General features: G+C 35.0%; 1 protein-coding gene across 1 annotated transcript in view; it reads left to right on the plus strand.

Annotated features, from left to right (window-relative positions):
• The window catches only part of traf3ip1 (TNF receptor-associated factor 3 interacting protein 1), a 32398-nt gene extending 9444 nt beyond the window's left edge, over positions 1-22954 (plus strand). The window contains exons 7-15 of the mRNA XM_015359315.2: positions 4562-4637; positions 7606-7626; positions 7851-7935; positions 10031-10114; positions 12106-12238; positions 12806-12842; positions 14720-14793; positions 22389-22612; positions 22743-22954. Coding sequence (XP_015214801.2) covers positions 4562-4637; positions 7606-7626; positions 7851-7935; positions 10031-10114; positions 12106-12238; positions 12806-12842; positions 14720-14793; positions 22389-22612; positions 22743-22908 — 900 coding nt within the window. The 3' untranslated portion in view covers positions 22909-22954. The remainder of the gene's footprint in view (positions 1-4561; positions 4638-7605; positions 7627-7850; positions 7936-10030; positions 10115-12105; positions 12239-12805; positions 12843-14719; positions 14794-22388; positions 22613-22742) is intronic.
• Positions 22955-23333: the final 379 nt, after the last annotated feature.

The following is a 23333-nucleotide window of genomic DNA, read 5'->3' on the forward strand; positions in this document are numbered from 1 at the left end:
AGCAATAACTGCCTTATGGCTTTTTGCTTAAGTACGGTATCTACCAAATTTGCACACTGTCCTCCACTGTCCTGGTGCACTTTTTGCCCATTATTCTTGGCAGATTTGTTCCATCTCCCTCAGGTTGCTTGATGATTTCTTATACACTAAGTTTTAAAGTGAAGACCTTTGACTGGCCCACTCAAGAACTTTCAACTTCTCATTCTTAAACCACTACAGTGTTTGAGCTTGTGCTTTGTAATGTCATGCTGAAAGTTGCGTTTTTGTCCCATTTGTTGCTCCGTAGTAGGTTTTCTACCGCTTTGCTCCATCTATGAGATGCTTCCCGGTCCCTGGTGATGAGAAGCATAGTTATAACATAGTTGACAGTAGGGATGTGTTTTCCGATAGTTTGCATCAGATGCAGCACTTTTACATTTAGACCCTAAAGTTCCATTTTTATTTCACTATACCTTTTGCCACATATTTCCAGTATTGCTTAGGTGTGGGATTTGAGGTGTTTTTTTTTTTCAATTCCATATGAGTCCTCTTTTTGGAGTAACTGGGATATTGTTGACCCATGGACATTTCCCTCCCATCTCTGTTGCTGAACTCTATAACTCTTTTAAAGATGGCCTCATGGTGGCACCCTTAATCTGTTTACTCCTTGTCCAGCTTTTCAGATTGGAGAGGCAGCCCCATCTAGGCACAGTCTGGTGACCTTGATTTTCTTAATGATCAACTTACTAAATTATTGATAAAAAATATTAAGGGTCTTATTTTAAATATAAAATGATTTTATATCCTTCTTCTGATTTGTGTCTTTATCCCTGAGTTGTTTTGAAAGGTCCGTGGCCTCCATGTTTCAATCTTTGTTTTAAATGCATTACCTGATTGATGGACCTTACAGGGACAGATACTAAATTAACTGTGTGACTCTTTGAGGTAGTTTTGTGCACTTTATTTTTGCCAGAGCAAAAGGTTTCGCATCCTTTTGCAAGTATTTTGTTCATAGTTATGAAAACGTGCGAGTGCGAGTGCGAGTGCGAGTGCGAGTGCGAGTGCGAGTGCGAGTGCGAGTGCGAGTGCGAGTGCGAGTGCGAGTGCGAGTGCGAGTGCGAGTGCGAGTGCGAGTGCGAGTTATTTGCAGAGATCACTCTGGCTCCCCCACAACCCTTCAGCTGGAAAAAGCAGTTTGAAAATCGATGGATTATCTATTAACTTCTTTTTTTTTGTTTTGAGTGTGTGATTGTTTATACTGTATAGCAAATATAGTTTGTTGTGTATATCAGAGTGTCAAGTCTATCTTGTTAACAATAAGAACTTTAAAATCACTTTACAATTGTTTGACTTAGTATTGTACTTTTCACCTTGTGCTAAGTCTTACATTTTTCTTCATCCCTCTAGCTGGAAGATGTTGATGAGGTATATACTGTACATTGTCCTGCTTGTTTGTCTTTTTTTCGCCTTTATTGTATTAGAATATTTAGATTCCCTTTAGGAATTTCCCTTTTTTGTTGCTGAAAATATTTTCCCTTTGCATTTCTGATTAGTGCTAAGAATGCCCTTTAGATATATGACTTACATTTGTGTATTAGGAGAGAATAGCTAAAAATATCCATAGCTTATGATTTGGTTTTGTTGCTCATCAGATGCCTCTTTGACCTATGCCAGCACTGTCCTGTCCATGGTCCTGGAGGGCCACTGTAGGTTTTCAATGTATCTTTAAAGCAGCAGCACCAAAAGAGGTGCTTGGAAAAGATATTGTTACAATAGGGGTTGCAAAAATAAATAAACATCAGAGCTAAATATTCTAAGTTGACTGAGCGGATTAGTCAATAAGTAAAATAAATAACCATAAGCCCCAGCTTGTAAATGATTTTTCCAAGAATATACCCAAGCAGTTGGTATAATTAGAGGCACATGAGTTATTTGTTCTCTGGCACAGCTTTGTGCTAAATAAAAGTAATAATTCAGGCATAGTGGGTTAAACAAATATTTATGAACAGGGACAATGCACACACTACATTACACACAACATAAACATACGATGTACAAGTTTAGAGACAAGATGTTCGAGAAGCCTGACATCCTAACCACCCAGAAAAACCCCATTGTTACCAAGTATTCATACTCATAACAACTATAGAGGCCAGAATCAGATAAAGCTGCCTTCTAAATTAAATAGCATACACATTGCAGATAAATGTCAGTAAACCTGGGTGCCGCAAAATGAGTAGGAACTTCTCTTTATTTTAAAAATGCACTAATCAGGACAGGCAGTTTTTTAACAGAGGAATGTTTCACTCAGAAAATCAGAATAGCATGTTCTCTTAACAAGGCTCAAATAATGGCAATGTGATGTGTCCTCCATTTCATGGCACTCACTTTCTTCTGTCTTCCTGTTGTCTCCTCTCCCTTGGTCTGTCTTCTTCTCTGTCTTTCATCTTATACTTGTGACACTCTGAATCATTTACACAGAACTTAACTGTGTACATAATCACATAATTATACATAATCACCTACCATAGTCTGTAACAATATTAAAGTGGTCCACTTGGAATTAAAACCTTCACTGGCCCTCCATGACCAAGATTAGAAAATCGATGATCTTATGAAGTTGTTGCTAAAATCTTGCACACTTTTTTTGGTCAGGGCAAAATGCTTTGACTGACTCCAATATTATTACTACTAAGGAAATGTGATATTTCTGTGATGTACACTGTATGAAAACACATGTATCTTCAACACCTGCAGTTTTCAAATACACGAAGAACTATTATTAAAATGTTTGATTGTTGTAAAGTGGAATTCAAATGTGAAAAGCACTTATCAAGTAGCTTTTAGAAACTGTTTGGTACAGTCTATTTTTCTCTTCTGGGGTGTTTTTAAGATAAATGTGTTTTCTTTGAGTAGCTAAAAACTGCAGGTGACATTTACTGATATACTGTATATATTTTGCACTCTTTATGGGAGCTTTCAGTGCACTTAATAGTATAATACCAATGTGCCTTATTTTTTAGGACTTAACATTACTCTTAGTGATCCTTGAATAATAAGAAAGAACATATCCAGCAGCTAGGTAAACATGTACATATTTTTTTAAGTATCTTGTTTATTATTTTTGGTTCATATTAACACAGCAATATGTGATCTACAGAGCTATAATTATGTCCAACATATATTTTAAGTTTTTAATAAAACTGTGAAATATGCTGATAGTTTTTTGCAATAACATCTTACAAAGACATTTGAACATCAATTATAAATGGACATGAAGTTAACTTATCTTACCTTAATTTAGAAATCAAACATTAGTTATGGTATTATTTTTTTATTACATTTGCACTCCTTTGTCATCAATGCTGCTTAATTAGTGTTTTGGTATAGTCATAATGATTTTCTTTCTTTGAAGCCTTCACAAATGTTTGAATCCGAGGTATGCACCTTCATTGCTTCATTGCTCAACTTTACAGTGTCGGTCTGCATTGAAGTATGAAAATCAACATTGCTCAACAAATATAATTCCACTTATTCTTATAAGGGCAGTGAACTTGTCTATTATGATGAGTCCTTATCCTATAAACTTTTAATATTTCTTAAGTATGTCTCTTTTTGTTTTATTCTAAAAACATGAAAAACTTTACACTTGAGCAAAATGTCATGTAATCTTACCAGAGTGTAGTTCACAATAATTGGTTTGGTTTATCATACAATTTATGAGTAAAGCTTCTAAAATCTTAATTCAGCCAACAGAAGTGCTTGATTTCAAGGTATTTTTCCTTTCATGCAGTTATTAGAGTGATGAGTCTTTTGTTTGTTATTGTGTGCTTGTGGCTTTCCTTTAGGGTATTTTTTGTTTTGTAATGTAATTGAAATTGTTTTGTTTTTTGCATCCTTTATTATTATTTTGTACACCCCTGCTTTAGGATTTTTGTATTTGTGCTATGTTTTGAGAATGTTTTAAGACTATCATTGATAATTTATTCTGTATAAAAAGAAGTTCTGAGATTGTGTGATATATCTGTGGAAAGGAGAACTATTTTATTATAAACCTTTCCTGAACTTTCACTCATATTAAATCAAAACACCTTCTGCCAATGGCAAATTCCAAATTTCTTTTACTTACTATTTTGTAAAGACGTGCAGCTATAATATCAATTATTGGTTTTGGAATTTGAATGGGGACGCTACTGAAGCTCTTTCATGTATTACAAGACATCTGGTACATCTTGAATGTAATAAAATTGCTAGTTGAAGGTATACATTTTAAATGGTAAATAATTACTTTTTCCTGTCTGTCACTTTTCCTGAAGCCTGCACTTAACCTTGAGATAGAGGTATTTCAGTGCATTATTGAGTAAAGTAGTTGTGTAATATATGGTCTAAAGTGTATCGGTGTGCTTACATTAAAGACTGAATAGTATGCTGTTGGTTTTACCCATTTTTATACTGCTATACACCTGTGTCTCAGGCAAAACTCTGGAGTAGGTTTTAAATTATTTTTTAGTATTCAGTCTCCATTTCTGTCACCAACTAATAGATTTTTTTAAGTAAAGCTTTTTTAAAAAATGTTCTGCAGACAGAGAGTCCTGCAAGAATTCCTCGGCCTTCATCTGCCAAGGGACAAAGGAGAATGCCCAAAACTGGGGGACAAGGTATCCCTTCTCATCTTGCATTTATACCTTTTGGTTTTGTAAATCTCATCATGTTCATTAAATACATAATATATATTCTCATTGGTTATGTAATGAATAATCTAGAAATGTTCTGTATGAGGTTGCATTGTTTTATCCAATTAATAGAATTAACAGTGTGGTCATTTTGAAATTAGTCCATTTTACTAGTATTCATGTTCAGGTTTCTTTTTTGTAGGTAGGCTAGGTACACACAATCAACCTTTTTGCTGAGGTTTTATTTATTAGTGTCTTAATGGTGTGATTTATTAGGCTTCCAAGCCTTCACTACTAATTGAGTAGTAGTGAGAATCCAAATTTTAAACTGGACCTAGTCAAATTGCATATAGCAGAGCAACTCCACTGAGAGTAAGCACTGTACTCCTGCTTCTACTTCAGCTGGGTGGATGCTTTATCTTAGATGGATGCATCTTTCTAGCGGTGCTTTTAGCCCGGAGGGTAAGCATCTTATGCTTTACTTAACCCAGTTGAATCCTCTCACCCCTCTACACACATCCTAAACTAAAACCTCTTGTCTTGTTTGGTTCATTATTCTATAACCAAATTGAGATGCATCTTTGCTTGTGATGTAACCTCAGGATTTTAAAGTGTAGCAGACATTGGAGCAAAAGGTATTTTATACTTTCATACTATGTGCTTTTCAGGAGCTATTTTTCTTTGGCTAATTACTCCCCTTTTGATGGTCAGGGTGTTTTTTGGAGCATTTAACAATGCCTCCTTGCTAACCTTCCACTGAGTATGAAACATAGTGTAGCTCTTTCCCCCTGCTGCACTTCAAATACTCTCTCTTAAGAATGTTCAACACCTAAAAGAGTGGAAGGAATTCCATGTGTCTTATATTTAAAAGTACTGTGGAGATTCCTGGAGGTCAGCCTGTCTTGACTGTGAAGAGCATTGGTGCCCTCTTGTGGAATAAGGTGAAACTCCATACTTGTTTTTTTGCCAGCCTGCCACACAAATTGCAGTGGGTCATTTTAAATCCACCCCAGGTCACCCATTTGTTAAATATTTAACTTCAGTTTTGGCAGTTATCCTCCCTGGCAAACCTGGATTAATTGTTTCTAGAATTCTGATCCGACTTAACAAAACGGTGACATCAAAACTGTTTCTGTGTGGGTCCTAAACTGTAAAAAAAAGCCATCCTTTGGATGAGACATAAAACCAAGGTCATAACTCTCTGTGATCACTACAAATCCTGGGGTGTTTTTCCAAGAAGAGTAGGTGTGTGAATCCTGGTGTCCTGACCAAATTTCTTCCCTGGCCTTTACCAGTCATTTACCAGCCTCCTAATAATCCCCATCTATGAATTGGCTTCATCACTCTGTTCTCCTCCCCACTGATACCTGATGTGTGATGAACGTACTGGTACACTTTTGGTGCTGTTGCATCATCCAGGTGGGACTGCTTATTGGTGATGGTGGAGGTAGTCGCCACTACCTATAAAGTTCTTTGAGTAAAATGTCCAGAAAAGAGCAATGTAAGAGTTAGGAATTATTATTATTAGTATTAAATCACAGCTTCAATTTAAAAGAGGTTCTGAAACAGTTTACCCAGTTATGTCCGGCTTTGATAGGAAATATGCAATTAAAGTGAAAAGTGGCCATTTGGCTGCCATTATATTTAAATATTTAGACTCCAATGTAGACTGCTTGAGGTTGAACACTGCAAAACAATTCAGCATGTATCATCCAGGAAAGCTGCTAATTGACACATTATAATTATTAGTATAAGTTTGCAGTAGATTGAGACAGCAGAATTTCAAAGGTTGTACTGCAAGATGTAACCTCATCAGCACCAAGAAAAGAATAGTTAGAATTTGTTTAGAAGTGCACAAAGGAGCCAGAAGAGTTTGGGAACAAAGTTTTATGGACAGATGATAAAGATCAAGTTAAACCTTTACCAAAGTGATGGAAAGTGTGTATGGGGTGGGGGGAGGGGGAACCACAGATGCTCCAAAGAACTCCACCGTAACTTTGAAGTATGGTAGAGATGATTTCATAGTCTTGGCATTCATGAAGACCTCTGGTACTGGCTCTTATCTTTATTCATGTCAGTAATAGTGAATTCTGCAGTTTACGAAAATTGTCTGCCAATGTACAGGTAGAAGAAAATGTTTTCATAACTACGGCATGATATTTCGCCATGTAGCAAGTCAGTGACCCTTAACATACAGCCAATAAAATGATGTTTATCAGGAAAAAAGTAGAAAGTCTTAGTGGTCAAGTCAATATCCAGATTTAAATCCAATTAAGCATATATTTTCCAAGATGAAGGAAAATTTAGTCGGAAGTATAGGCAAGAACTGAATAGGCTGCAGCACAGGTTTGGCAAAGCATCACAAATGTTTACATAAAGTGTTTGCTGAGCTCAGTGATACAACATAACATCACTAGTTTGAACCCAAAAACATGTTTTTGTTCTAATATGATCAAATGTATTCATTTACGTTTACGTTTTAAAGCCCTTACACTTTCAAGGTAGTAGCATGAATGGTCATGGTCATTATATAAAGAGTAGCAAGTATTTACAGAACTCCTCTGTAATATGCATGCTTCATTGTAGGTGTAATCAGTGTATGTAGGATATAAATATTTAGCTGAATAGTACACATTTAATATGTACTATTAAATTAAAACTTCTTAAAATTGAATACTTAACTTCTTAAATACTTAGAACTTCTTCACGCCTGAAGAAGGCTTCACAGCCGAAACATTGTGTTTTCTCTCTTCTCTTTTCAGCAGGGAATAAACCTATTACTTGTCCCTTTGCAGACTACGCATGCTGACGCAGCTACTGACCTGAACTACTTCAACACATTTAATATAGTATTAAAATCTCTGTTGTAGTGATTTGTGAAGTAATACTGAAAAAAATAAATTGTTTTTATTTGTTAAACAACTAAAGTAAGATATGCTTTCCTTATTTCCAGATGAATCAGACAGTGATGTGGGTAAGTCATTTTTTACTAAATGTACTGTTGTATGTGTGCATTAGATGGTGCTGTTGCAATTTAGACATTACTATAGTACTTGGTTTGAAAGAAAGAAGTTTTATCCTTTTTAAATAAAAAGATTGATATCACACAGTTACCACTTGTATTATCATTAGTGATTAAAACCTTTTAAGACTGTAATACTTTATAGGTTTTTCTTTAATCCTTTGTTTTTTATTTAGATGCTGAAACCCCTAATGTAGAGAGAGCTGCACCTTTGGAGAATGGTGACGTCATAGATGGGCTACCTCCTCAGGCAACACAGAGGTCAGATTTTGCTAGATTCTGTTCTTTTCTTTCAACTTCAGACCAGGAGGGGGTAGACCTTGATAAAGGAGATGACTATGGCTTAAGGGCAGCACTCCAGTTTGTTGCAATTAGTGGTAATGACCCTAAAAACCCTCATGTGCTGAAGTTTTGCAAGCATGGTCAATTTCACTTCAATCGTATCAAGAAAACAGCATGAGAGTCTTGGCTCTGAAAATACATTTTGCACCAGCTATATCAAATTCTTGTCTGGTGCCTCTAGGGATCTAGTTTGGAGCTGTGGTGGAATTCATTGATGAAATCTTTCACCTTTTAAGAACCGCAAACCTTCAGTACAGAGCAGTCTTGACTTCTTGTTAAAATACATAAAAGCTAATTGGTTGTATTCCCTTTAAAATTGTGTTTTTATAGTTTTACCAGCACTTTCTAAGATCTAAGATTTTAACCCTTTGAGTAGTTAGCATTAAAATGAACCCATGGATGCAATTTTTTTTGTTCCATTCCTACTTAATTGTATTAATGTTATTTTTTAAATGGGTTAATCTGTAATGAAAACATGAAATAATAGCTTTTTTTTCTATGAAGGGAAATTGCAATCAATGTTAATTGAAATACACAACGCATTATGAATGTGGTAGGCGGCAGTAAAAACACAACAGAGACAAAGAATAAGTTCTCAGATGTGACACTTTTGTTTGTTGCTGAGCAACATTTTTCACAAAAATTGTCCCAATGTCCAACCATTAAGATTTGCATAGTTGTTTGTCACAATATGTGTAGAGGAATGAAACTTGACAGTTTTAACTTGACAGATAAAAAACAGTAAAGTATTTTTCCTATTTCCAACAGTGGCAGATATTGCTGATACAAGGTGAAATAATTGTGTTAAGATAAGGCAGGAGAAGAGTGAACTGGAAAATTAGTAGTTCTTTCAGTGTGTGGTATTCTCTGTAGCACTGAACTTCACAAAGTGGTATTTTGCATTTAGCACACCTGAATTGTTTGGGAACAAAGTTTTATGGACAGATGATAAAGATCAAGTTAAACTTTTTACCAAAGTGATGGAAAGTTTGTGTGGGGGGGAAGGAACCACAGATGCTCCAAAGAACTCCACCTAAATCAAGTATCTTTGTGTTCCCATGGATGACATATAGTGTGAAGACCCATGGCATCTACATTGTGTGTAATCCTTCTCGAGTTAAACTCAGAAGTTATTTGATTAAGTTCAGGCAGAAGATGCTATTTTGTGATGTTTGTAGGCATTTAACTCACCTGTATCAAGTTGTTCAAAAATAATATCATCTACCACTTTTAATTTTTGACAGATATTTTATAATGTCTATCCATGGTTTAAAGATATCTTAACAAGTCTTTCCAGAAACATTGATGTAATAGCAAAAAATAACACTAGATGGTGACAGAGACTATGGAAAACGATTACTAATTTTTTTTCACATCAAGGCACAAACAGGCATTGTACATCAAGCATTCAAAGTACAGTTCCATCATACCACTTAAAGAGGCTTTGGAGAATTGAGTAATTCACTTGGAGACTGCATGTCCTTGTCCATCAGACCATTACCCTCTCCTCAGTGTAACCACTTTTTATCCAGAGCTGGAGACCTAACTTTTCTGAAGTCTTATCTGCAATGCATATAACTATCTAAAGGCTGCTTCCCTTTTCAGACCTAATTCACACATAGTAAAGACTCACTTTCCTAACAGAAAAACACACCTCTTTTGGTCCTCTTTCCAGCCATTAGGGTTGTTACCAGTCTAGTATTCTTAAAGGACCTGTGTCACACACAGCTGCTGCCTCTTTTCTTCCCATACATTTTCACATTTTTCTGTCAGCTCACAGGTGCGGATCTTTGATTCAGAATTCTCGAATGACGTCTTGTTTTCTTTTCTTCTGAGCAGCAACTTGACAGAGCCCTAAATTATCACAGGCTGTCCATTTTTCTAGTGTAGAAATCCATGCAGAATAAGTCTGGAGCAGCCCTAGCACCTTCATGTGGCTTGTGGTGGGACAGGGAATGATCTTTTCTAGCTTGGTTGTCAATAATCTTTGTGGTCCTCTGCTCTGCCATAATAGGAGAATACCACGCCCCAGCAGTGCCCGACCAGCACCACCACGGGTCAAACGGCAAGAGAGCATTGACACGTCACCTGCAGAAAGGTAAGATTAGGGTATTGTCACAACACAGCTTCACTTGTGATTGAGAATATGAAATGTATGCAATAGATGCCCAACTCCCATACTTGGATTGAGCCCAATTCAACAGTTGTGAACTGACTTGGAACAAAACATTGTGGCATGTAGGTTTCAGGCACCAGTGAACATGGACATGCTTGCCTGAGTTCTATAAGAACTATGACACAGAATCCCACAAGACAGCATTTGCTGCCTGGTTCAAAACATGTGTCACATGTTTACAAAGCAGGCTACACATGCTACTACTCCATACCTTTCACAACAGATTCAATGAAAATAAATCCTTTTGATAGCAAATGTTTATAAATATGCATATGTTGTCTGTTCAATAAAATATCAGTGCATCTGCTACAAGACAGATTGCAACTTCCCTTATGATAATTTTGTGAATTTGTTGTTTCTTGGATGCTCAGTATGAGATATTGAGATTTCTTTAAATTGTTGGAGCTGTTATTGCTCCTTACCTCCAAAGAAAGGAATGGCAAAACTGAGAACCCATGCGTTTACAGGTGTTGTTGGTTACATAAATGCAATGCAGATTTGCCTGTTTTAATTATAGCATTAAAATACCTGAAAGAATGAGAATGTATGTAACAGATCTTTGAAGTCTCTCTAACAGTGGTTCTCATTCTTGGTCCCAGAGTACCTCTCACTGTTTTTGGTGGTTTTTGTTCCAACGTGGCCTTAAAGCGAATTATTTCCAATACTTTAGGACAGAGAACTTAATGAAAGAACTTTGTGCTGTCTCTGCTCACCTTGCTAACTGACAATTTTCTCCTGTATTTCAAAACAAACAGCTCTTAATAGATGAACAGACATTGGAGTCAACATTTTTCCATCTGTTTAAGTTTAGTTGGTTATATTTAAGCTAGCACACTTAAATTAGCACAAGGTTCATACCCATTACAAATCTTATTCAGTTTTTGAAAAACTGAAAGTAAATTTTAAAAAAGGTTTTACATAGTAAATTGAAATAAATTAGCCCGTGATTAAGAATTTGGCTTAAGCAAAAGATCAAGACCCACAGGTTAACCAGGACCAGGATTGTTTAGGGTATTTTTTAAACTAAGGCCCGAATGTATAAAAAAAGCCTTAACAAGCAAGTGGATCAGTTACTATCAGCAATTAGCATTAGCAAGAATCCAATTGGAACAAAAAACAGTAAACAGGAGCAGGGACTAGGACTGAGACCCACTGCTTTAGGGTATTCATTGTCCATCTGTTCACCATCACTAGACTCATACAGTACTACTAATGAATTCAGATGCATCTATGGTTGACTCATACTGTGTGCAATAACACGGCATCATAATTGTAAGGTTTGGGGGAAAATGCCACAAAGATTCCTTTCAAATTACAATATCTAAGGTTGGAGGAGACTTTACTGGCTGCTTTAGGAGTTGGCTTGTTGTTTTCCATGTAATGATGAATGTTTTGTATTGTATAATGTTTGGTGGTTTCAGCAATAGCAATTTCAAAGAAACTCCTCAGTCTTAATAAGTAATACTTAATCTCCACATGGAAAGGGTGAGTTACTTTTCATTTAAGATCAGTGCTGGCCTATGGTTTATCAGTCAAGGCACCTGTGGGATGATTTGTGTAGAATAATACATACTGTAAACCTCACACATAGTTTGTCACTAACAATAACTTGAAAAAAACAAATCACTTATAATTAAATATTGGACCCTGTTTTTATGATTGTATTCAGGTTTCTGATAAACTTGAAAATACTAATTATGAAATATCACAATAGAAACTTACATAACTAATTTTATCTAATCTGATTTTAAATGTATTTCAGTATTAATTTTCTTAAAGTCTTGCTGTTAGACATGCTATGTAATCTGTAGAAAGTAAAACTTCTTGGCAGAAAACACACAGGTCATGCGTATTTCAACATTGATTTTTACATTTTTTCTGCTGTAAAAACTAGATTTTAACCTCTTATCTAGGGTTGGCAGTGGAAAGCCTTTGTCAGCTGTGATAGTGGAAGGGAAAAAACTCTCTGATGATGATGAAGATGACGAACAGTTTATGGTAGAAGAAGCAGCGCTACCTCCTCCTGATATGCCTGAATTGGAAATGGTTAGTTGGCATGGGTGACAGCCATGATTTTTTCCATTTTTTTATGATTCTGAATTTTGAGGGAAATTTTAGATAAAATAAATAAAAATAGTTTGCTTTTGTTAGCTATTACAGCATTTAAGACGTTTTCCTAACAGCATCAGTTCCAAATGGTACACTCCCAAAAATGCATTTCCTATGAATAAAATCTGTTTTATTCTAAAACCTGTTGTCCTACAATTACTACATCAAATATTAAGATTTAGTTATGATTTTTAAAAAATTCTTTCTGGAGGAAATGAGTTGTAGTTGTAGCTGTTAGCTATCATTTTGATTGCAGAACCAGAAGTGTTTTATTTTATTTATTCAGTTCTATTCTTTCAGTAATATGCTTTCAGTTTTAAATTAGCTGTATATTTTTTACCTAAGCACTCTTGTCAAAACAGTAGCCTGTGCAAAGATCTATTTGGTTTTAGTAAAAAACATCACCAAGTAATTTATTTATCCAGTTTCATGTTTCTTATCACATTTACCACATTAGTCATTTGTGGATTTCTATGTACAGTAATAATGTCATTCTTCTCCCAGGAGCCTGCTGTGGAGTTGAAAGATGACGAAACGCATGGTAAGTTGTAATTAAGATGCCTGTCATACTTTTAACAGGGCAGATTGAAAGAATCAAAAATAGATGCAATGCTACCCTTATTTTATGTATCTCTGGGATCCACTCAGACACGAAACTTATAACGGATAAAACAATATAATCTTGTCACTTCCTGTTCATCTACCCTGGGATGTCAGTAGAAGTTACTGTGTAGAAAGTCTACACACCCTTTGCCAAGTAACACATTTTGTGGGCTAGCAGCCTGAAATCAAGATGCATTAAATCAGAATTTATTTTATCTTTACACATTTTAATACATAAAAGTAATAACACAAAACAAATGCTCAAACATTCTTAAAAGTAATTCCAAATGAAAACCTATGATCATTCTATTTGAAAGCATCACACACCAAGATTTGACAATGTTTGCCCATTCCATACTGTAGAATACCCTGTCAGATTGTGAGGGACCATTGATAGACTGCAACCTTCCACAGATTTTCAGTTAGACTGAGGTCAGGTCTCTGACTGGGCCACTCAAGGACATTTACCTTTTTGTTCTTTAGCAACTCCCCTGTTGCTTCGGCTTTGTGTGTAGGGTTGATGTTATATTGACAGTAAACTTCCTTACCAGCTTCACCGTCCCTGCAGAGGGCAGCAGGTTTTCTTCAAGAATCTGTCTGTGGTTTTGTCCATACAGTTTCCCTTCAATGCTGACCAGTGCCCCAGTCTGTGCTGCAAAAAAACCCATAACAGAACGCTAATTCCATTGTGCTTTCAGTAGGGATGGTGTTGTCTGGATGATCTGCTGTATAGGATTTTCTCCTAATATAACATTTTGTATTTAGGCCAAAACGTTCTATCCTGGTTTCAGCAAACCACAAAATGATTTTTCCACATGGCTTTAGAAACAGTGTTGTTTTGAATACCTCAGATGAGAGTGCAGGCTTTTATAAGTAGCGGCTTTCTTCTTGCCAAACTCCCATATAATCCTGACTTGTTGAAAGCTTGAGATATTGTTGTACGATGTACACACTGACCAATCTTTAATATAAAAGCCTGCAAGTCCTTCAAAGCTGCCTTTGGATTGATCTTACCCCAGTCGTCCATTTTTGAGCAGTCCATCCTGATCTACTGTATGTCTTGGTGGTGCCATATGCCTTATCACTTGTTAATGGTGGTCTTGACTGTGTTCCAGGGGAGTTGTATGGCCTTTGAAAATTGTTTTATCTTCATCTCTGTGCCTTTCCACATCTTTATCTTGGCAGTCTTCTGATAGCTCCTTGTTGCCCATAGTTGACTCTTTGCTTCAAGATACAATGTCCAGCAGAGGAGACCTATACAAACAGCTGATTTTATTCTGAAATCACCCTAATCACTACAAGTTAACACAGGTGGAGTCAAAATAGCTTATTATATGATTTGGAAGGCAATTGGTTACACCAGAGCTAATTTACAGTATTCTTTACTAAGGGGTGTTTTTGACTTGGAAGATTGTGTGTTAGTGTGTACATTAAGGTAAAAATATTCTAATTTAATGTGTCTTTACATATTTTGTAAAGGGTGTGTAGACATTCTGTAGGCGCTATTTATTTACTACATAGTTACAGAATTAGGAACTATTTCAAAGAAAATATACCATAATTAACAGTTGTATTGTATAAGTTTAAAAATGGGTATAAAATAATTATATTATCTTAAACTAACATGAGTACTGAACAAAAATAATTTATATGATTGCAATATTAATTTACATGTTACATACTACATTTTCTACATAGTGTGAATATTAATGGGTGTTGTGGTTGGTGTTTCCTTTGTACTGCTTCTCAGCTCTCAACTCCGTTTTTAAAACTAGAAATCGGGGTTTATTCTGTGCCTTTTTTATCATTTTCAAGGTGGGCTGGTGAAGAAAATTTTAGAAACCAAGAAGGATTTTGAAACTTCATCTTCACCAAAGCTGAAAGACCAGGTAAATTATAATTAAGTTTAAATTAAACCACTAGTGACTATAGTTTATATGACCTGTGTTCAAAACATGTATGCATTAAAATGTCTTAAAAGAGGTTACTTTCACTTTCGATACTTGGAAGAAAAGAATAATCAGGAACAATAACAAGTATTGTCATTTGTTCAATAAGTTGTTTATTTTTTACAATTTACTTTATTTTATTTATAGCAGGTGCTACTAAAGATCTTAAATGTCAGTTTATGAATATAGAGTACATCCAGTTGTCAACTTAAAAGTGACATACTTAAACTACTAAGACATTTTCATGTTAACACCTTGTCTTAGAAATTAACAACTTTAGGGATGTTTTTTATGTATTTGGTGTTCATAATAAATAAGTGTAGTCTGTTAACTTGCACAGTAAAACAGGAAATGGATAGTGGAAGTCTAATTGTAGACTTCCAAACCTAAATAGGTTTCTTCTCTTCTGGCTTGATGGTATGCTGAAGAAAACAAATTGAACTTGACAGATTTCTGGATTTATAAGTTTTAGCTTTGTGCTGGAAAAAAACATTCAAACAGTTGTTTAAACAGTTGGATGCTGTGTAATTTTCATTGATCTCTGATATTGTTAATAGCCATGCTGGTTTTTAGGCTTTCATAACTTATTTTTAATGTCTTAAAAAACATCTAATGACTTGCACGCCGCTGACCCAGTTAAGCCATGAATATTAATCAGAGGAAATGTAATTTTGGATGTATTTCCCACAGCAGAAAACAATAAGGGAGAATATTTCTCAATTTCAAGGATGAATGCAAATAAGAAAAGTCATCAGGACCAACATTAAGATGTTCACTGAAGTCCCAGTCAAGCAGTAAATGTTTTTTTCTTAGTCACTTTATTCAGACATTATTATTGTAAAATGGAAAATTTTCTTAAAATGAGACCTCCATCCCAAAATGTAAGCATAACATTCTCCCATCTCTTTTTCCCATCAAAGCCTGAGTAATGCCATTTTTCTTTTTTGTCTACTGTAAGAGGCTTCCAGTCAATATTTTTCTAATGATTCAGATTTGACTATTCTCATTCATGATTTGCTAGTAACTGGTATATGTTGACTGTTTTGGGTGGTCCTTCCTAATTGACCAGGAGTTTTGCTTACGTCTGTCTTCAGAGTAGTTCCCTGTGATGGATGCTGTATTTTGTTCTGCCATTCATGCAGAAAAACTATTTCATTACTCTGGTACATGTTTTCCAAGAAAGTTGTGTGCACTCTTGACAAACTGTAGTAATCTGTTTGTTCTGGCTTTCAGACCTTTTTGTACATACTGTACTTAACATTTCATTTGAAGATCCATGTGTACAGTGTAGGAATGTAAAGTAATGCAGTTAAGCACTGTAGTAAAGAAACTTTTGCTCAGTGTTTTTGGTTAATGTACATTCCTAAATACCATAATTTTTTGTCAAATGTAGACTTTATAATAAGGTTTGGTCATAAACATTGACAGATAATGCATGGTATTCTCTTGGGTTGTGTGAATTTTATTGTTATTTTAAGTAAGATATGTGTTAATAATCATGTAATACATAAATGAGGCATCATAGAATTCTGCAGAAAAATGTACTATGTTTTACGTAAAATGTAAAACAAAAGAGATTTCTTCATATTGCTTGTCAAATTCTGTAGCAGTGAGTGTATTTAGTGAAGAACACTAGCATTGATATCTGTTTGGAAAATTGAAGTTAAACTTTTTACTTAAGCTTACTTAATTCTCTCAAGACTGAATAAACATGATGTCAATCAAAGAAAAAAACACATGCAAGTTTTGCCTCATTTGGATGAAATCCAAACTAGGTGCTTATTATTTAAGGCCTTCTTCAAACTATATAAAGATAAACAGAAAATGAGACAAATCTGGATCACGCTATGTTCAGAACTTGTTCTGAATAAAAAAATCTTTTTATCGTAGAGTTTTGTATTTGCAACAGTCAAGTTCAGTTGTTTTGTACATTATATTTATTTTTCGTGAGCTCTGGTGCTTTTTTGTAAATCTGTCAGTTGCTTTCTGAGAGTATAAAAATGTTTTCATTTTATGGCACTTTATATATATTATAGTTTTTTACATATATATATTATATATATATTAAGCATTGGTTTTATTTCGTCCACTTCCCAGAACGTAACCAAAACAGTACATTTGTTCATGGTTTTACTTACGTTCACCCTTAATGGAAATTAAGAGTTAATCGGTGAAGTTACAGCAGCTGATGGGGGTACATAGGAATGTTTGACTTTCGGAATATGTAGCTCAAAGCACATTTTAAAACACTTTCAACTTCTAAGTTACAAATACCATTCATACGCTATTCTAATGTATTGAACAGTGATAGTAGGGAGTTACGGAAAAAAAGGTAAAGTTTTTATTTTTTGTAAGAAATGGAAAATTCTGCAAGAGGGATCACATTCCTTGATAAATTCTTCAATCATGGTTTTGTGGAAACTTGGAAGGACTAATATCCCTCTAAGAATACTGCAGGATAAACATTGACATTATTTTTGTTTTTAACATGCAGTACTGGGAATCAGAATTTATGTAAGCTTAGTTCTAAAAGAATTGAAGTTAACATTATTAAACCAGGGTTTGGCCTAGATGGACTTCCAGGGCATCTAGATTTACTAAAAGCAAAACATTTTTAGAAGAATAAACATCAACATTGCTCCTGTTGGAATTCTTTATCATGGCTTGCATATTCAGATGGTTTCTTTACCAATCTAATAGTTTTTCCTATTTAAAATGAAAGTAAAAGGGAAAATGTGATATTATCAAAGTATTCATTCTTAAATAAAGGTTACTTTTTATGAAACATGTACTAGGGATGCAAAGAGCACTATGGGTAGAATTATCTATAATCAGTGACTAATCAAACAAAATTAAATGTGTAAGGAATGTTGATCAAATCTGAATACTCAGCATCCGATTACCTAATTGACTTAACGATACTTTTATCAGTTTTTTTCGAAATTTCACAAAGTTATTACCAATCATAATCTTAGTAAATTGGCTTTCCAGCCAGCAGGCCATGTTTCTTGGTGCAGTTTTATTTAGAAACCCGTTTCCCGTTCTCCATTTCAAATTTTGCTTCGTCGGCTGTCTAAAGGACTCTAATGACTTCCTTCCTTTGAAGGGTCGAGGGTCAGTATAATAACGATTTTTTTCTGTAATTATGGTGTAACATGGTGCAAACATTATCATCAGCCCGGTTTTAAAGTCACTAATGCATATAATTAAATGTGTCTGTTTTATTTCTCAGATTGTTTTTCTCCATTGTCTAGTCTTTAACTTTCTAAAATCAGTTCCATTCTTTCATTTATTTCATTCTGAAAAAAAAACTTTGGCCTTGTATTTTGCTATAATTTTCACAAGAAAAGAAGCTTGCTTTGAGCACAAAGGAAATTAATACCTTGTTTAATTCATCCAGTCAAGCTTACAATTTTACTGCTGTATTTAATCATTTATTAGATACTGTATGTATACTATAAATTAAGCATCCATTTGATAAGTTAAAAAGCTGATCTCAGAACCCTCAGTTCCCATATGTAATGCAATGGTATTTTTTAAAATATAATACTCATTAGTGTGCAAGGAAACAAAGTAAACACTTTACTTGAATTATTTTATGTTAAGAAACGCAATACATTTTAATTGCAGCATTGAATTCCATGTAAATTTGGTATTATTTGTAGGATGTTATTTCAGATATCTGGTGGTTTTGTTCATTTTGTACAAATTTTATACCTTAAGTTTAAACTTATTGCCCTTCTATGGATTGGGCTCCAAATATCTTATTGGTAATTTAATGAACAGCCAGCAATACTGACAAGGGATGCAGTAATAAACTGCTAAACATCCCTTGGTCCCATATTAGTTCAGTAAAGCAAGGGTATGCTATACTGTATACAGTAGAGTATACAATACAATTTATAAATATACTGTATACAGTACAGTGCAGAAATGTATTAAATTACAATATGCATTTACACATATATATATATAGTGTGTATATCTATCTCTCATATAATAGTGTTTTTTGGCATACATTTAATGGTGTCTGTCATTCATGACTGAGCTTTCATCTCGCATTCTAGACCAGAAAAAAAAATGTATTTTTGTGGTTTTAGTGGCTGGAGGAAAATATTCTTTGGTTACTGTTATGACTCTTAAAAGATACTATATTCACTTTTTTATTTTAAAGATGTTGTGATTTGAGTTCTTTTTTTGTACACTTGAAAAAATAAAACTTTGAGTATCAATCATTAGCCTATAAGATAAAATATGGAATATGATCAACTTTTTTGCTGATTTCCATCCCTCATCACAGAGTGCGACAGTAAAGAATTTAGTGTATATTTTGGGACGACCTTCTACACGGCCCCCCAGATCTCTTGTATATTATTCCAAGATACATTTTAGAGGGAGTCTTTTTATTTCGTTGGCCTTGGCCTCACTAAGCAGCTGCACTTTTGTGTGTAGACTTTTTTTCTTTTTTACACCATGAAATTACCCTTGATGAAGGTTTGTGATGAATAAATAAACCCTGTTGTGTAAGTGAACCACTGTTGAGTGAAAGTAATGTCAGAGAAAGGCCAGAGTCTATTATGAAAAACCTGCATGAAAATAAATAGTTCTGGCTGAAAGAATTCACAAAGATTTAGCTTGTGTCTTTATGAACATTTCCCTTTCCTTAAATTAAGGTGTTTTTCACACTTTTCTAATGCTCCTAATGTTTTTTTTTTAATAAACCCAAATGCAAGTTTGAAGTTAGTAATAGTAAGGTTTCTTATCTTTGTACCCAAGGCAATAGCAATTGTACTTTTATAGAATCCTCTAGAGAATGGTCAGGTCTCCATATCCTTTGCACTGTTCTGACCTCATTGACACTATGCTCTTCTTCCTCAGGCCATTGCACCTCTGTTATTTTTATGATCTAGCAGGGTGCTCTAATCTTTGCCAGCAGAAAACCCCAAAAGAGTCATCAATTAATGTTCCATTAGCATTAGCAGGTCTACACAGCCAGCACAAAATACTTGTGGCTATCTTTTGTTTATTAGGAAGGTTGAAATTTCATCTCAAACTACTCAAAACTCCAATGGGGAGCACAGATAAGCTGAAAGAAGTAAACATGCAAACTTGGGAATGTACTGTAGATAGGTTTTCTATTCATTTAATATACTGATAGTCACTGCCTTGTAAAGCTTAGAGGCACAGTAAAAACCTTATGTTTTTCTATTGATTGAAATGGACTTTGTTTTTCTACTTGTGTTAGAAGTTACATTTTCCCCAAAGATTTCAGTGACAATTGTATGTACATTGTATTTGTGGAAGTCTTAGAGTTTATTTTGTGACCATCTTATTTTGGTTTGTGTATATTATGGTGTGCTGTAAAGTAGTGCTGTAATGTAAACATTTACAGCATAATTCCCTAGAATTGTTGAACTGCAATTGCTATAATTTGACCTCCTTATATTTCAGGCACCCTGTTGTTTGCCAGCAGACACTTTATCTTTTATTTTCATTCAAATTCCAGGAGGATTTCTGAATCACTTATAAGTGAAATTTTGATACTGACAGACTGACATTGGCCACAGATAATTTGTTTTTAATTGGCTAGCCCTCATATTAAAAGTACTCCTTCTAGTAATCGTTTCATTCCTGTATATTCTTTCCCAGCTTAAAAAGTCATAGCTTTTTGAATGGAAAGATTCTTGGAGCCACCTGCTTTTGAAGCACAAACAGTGCTTCCATCGCAAACAGAGGTAATGGGAAAAGCAGACCCCATCAGTTATCCTCAAAACAAATATTTTTCTTGGTTCCTTGTGAAAAAAAGAAAAAATAAGGCCGCTCTGGGCTTGTAGATCTTGACAGAGCCCCTATAAACGATTGATTTATGCTTGTCAGGACTGGGTATGGGTAGTTTTTGGGGGATGAGGTGTAGGATGATCGTAAGCAGACTGAATCCGTCTGGTTTCCATACTTTATGTACAGTTGGTGAATGTTCCGTGTTGTATTTAGTTAGCCTGGGTGTTTAGCAGCTCAGAAAACCACCCACATTGCACATAACTATGGCATATCTTAACCTTTGTGATTTTAAGGTGAAAATATTAAGAATTCAGTTTGTATTCTAGCACAGTGAGCATTAGCCACAAGGCTCTCTGCATGACTGTTCATAGAAGCATACAAATTGCTATGCTATGATTTGTTAGCTTGATTTTGTTATGAAAATGTTTGACTTCTCCATTGTGGAATATTGTTGATTAGTTGTAGTTGACTCAGTGCTACTTGAAGATCCCTATTATCTATCTGAAGCATCTCACTCCTGACCCACTGGGCTGACATTTAATAGTTCTTGTAAGTCAGTAGCAAGTATTATAGAATACGCTTTTATAATTTATTGTTAAGTTCTACATAGCTTGGATTGAAATGGCTAGAGAAGACCTTTGTTCATCCAGCTGACAAGCATACATAAATACTAAAATATTGAATATGCAGGCCAGAAGAAAAAACACTATTTTTTAAGAAATGCTAAATAAAAGAAATAAACATGAATTTAAAAGACTTTACATATCTTATATGACATTTAAAAACCAACATGGATCACCAATCCAAACTAAGAATTTGCATGTGAAAATTACAGTAAAAACCTTAGTTTCTTAATACCCTGCTTCAGTAATATACAAAAACATCACTACTTCAGGTTGCCTGCTTGTGGCACATGAAACCTGTTTGGATTTGATTGCTGTTGAGGAGGGTAACGTCTAGTAATCACCTGGGGAAAAGAACAAACTCCCTGTGCCCTTTTAGCCAACAATGAATACATTCCAGAAAGAAAGGCATTTTATTTTGAAATTTGAAATTTAACAAAAAAAGCTAAAATTTAATTTTAAAATAAAGTTTGTTTTAACGTTTATACAATGATCACTAAACAGAGGAAATACTCTACATTCTGTTAACTTTTTCCTGTCTATGCAGCACTAGTCTACCTCCCACTATTTAAAGGGTACATGTGTATTATTTCTTACTAAATACTGTAGGACAATAACTTTCACTAACACACCCTGTTACTAAAGTAAATAAACATTAATCTGGTGATGCTTTATGTATGTGTGTATAACTCTCCAGGCTGAGAATATGAGTATGAGCTTGGCTCTAGTCCACTCAGAGCTTGCAAACACAGCTGAATAAACATCCTAGGGCTTTTGAGCCCAAAAAGTCAGTTGGATACTGGTTTTAACAGTGATTGGAGCAGAGTTCTAACTAGATGCATTAGAAAGTGAATACTATATTATGTCTATACTGTATATTTGATTTTTGTTGCATAATTTTTCATTAAAAAAATGAAACAGAGAGTAGTATCTATGTAATCAATAAATGTTCCACTTGCACATTATTCATTTATGCTTAATTTTTAAGTGTTTGTGATCTGAGCAATAATAAACATTATCAACCCGTCGGCAAAGTGAAGAAAATGCAATATCCATAGAATATCAGCAAGTATAAGACTGCAACTATCTAGAAGGAAATTGAGATAAGACATTTTTTGCTTGTTTTGGCCACAGGAGAGGGTTCTGGTGTCTGAGGCAGCAAAGAAGAAAGAGCGGGACTTGGTGTCCAGAGAGATTGAGAAGTTAAGGTTGTCCATCCAAACAGTGTGTCGCAGCGCCCTGCCACTGGGTAAGATCATGGACTACATCCAGGAGGATATGGATTCCATGCAGAATGAGCTACTGACATGGCGGCGTGAAAATAAAGAGCATGCACAGGCACTGCTGCAAGAGCAAAGGTAGGACTAGGGCTAAGACATTTCCAGATTCTATTAATGAAAAAAAACATTTTCTTTGAGACATATGTATTCCGTTATATTTACACTGCACTGGCAAATGGCATTAACACATTGCTTAATTTGTACTTAGAATAACAGACAGTGCCATAGAGCCCTTGAAGACTGAGCTTGCAGAACTGGAACAGCTTATCAAGGACCAGCAGGATAAGATCTGTGCTGTGAAGGCCAACATCCTGAAGAATGAGGATAAGATCCAGAAGATGGTTTCCAGCATCAACTTCACGTCTAGGACTTGAGAACCGGTTGAATAATGGAACAAAAATAATAAAGCACTGAAAACAAGGGAAAAGGCTATTTTTTATATACAGTAGTGTAATGTATTTTTATAATTCAGTGATTGATGTTACTCAGCATGCGGATCACCCTAAATGCACTTTTCTTCAGCTGCTGTATGCCACTACAAGCTGTTCTACCAAATTATATGCCCTTTGCCCCTTTTCTACTGAAGGTGCCTTCCATTAAAATGCATTAAAGGCTTCCCAGAAACTCCCAGTCTCTGCAATGACAAGATTGGATGAGTTTTTGTCACTTAATTTCATAGACGTTACAAATTTACTGCAATATTGTGTTTGTACATTTCTTGTCCATCTTCATGACTTATCCCTGGATACACTCTGCAATCTCTGGGAACTTTCCTTACTTTCACATTTGTAAAATCCAG

Source organism: Lepisosteus oculatus, chromosome 12 (genome assembly GCF_040954835.1).
Source record: "Lepisosteus oculatus isolate fLepOcu1 chromosome 12, fLepOcu1.hap2, whole genome shotgun sequence".
Classification (NCBI taxonomy): Eukaryota; Metazoa; Chordata; class Actinopteri; order Semionotiformes; family Lepisosteidae; genus Lepisosteus; species Lepisosteus oculatus.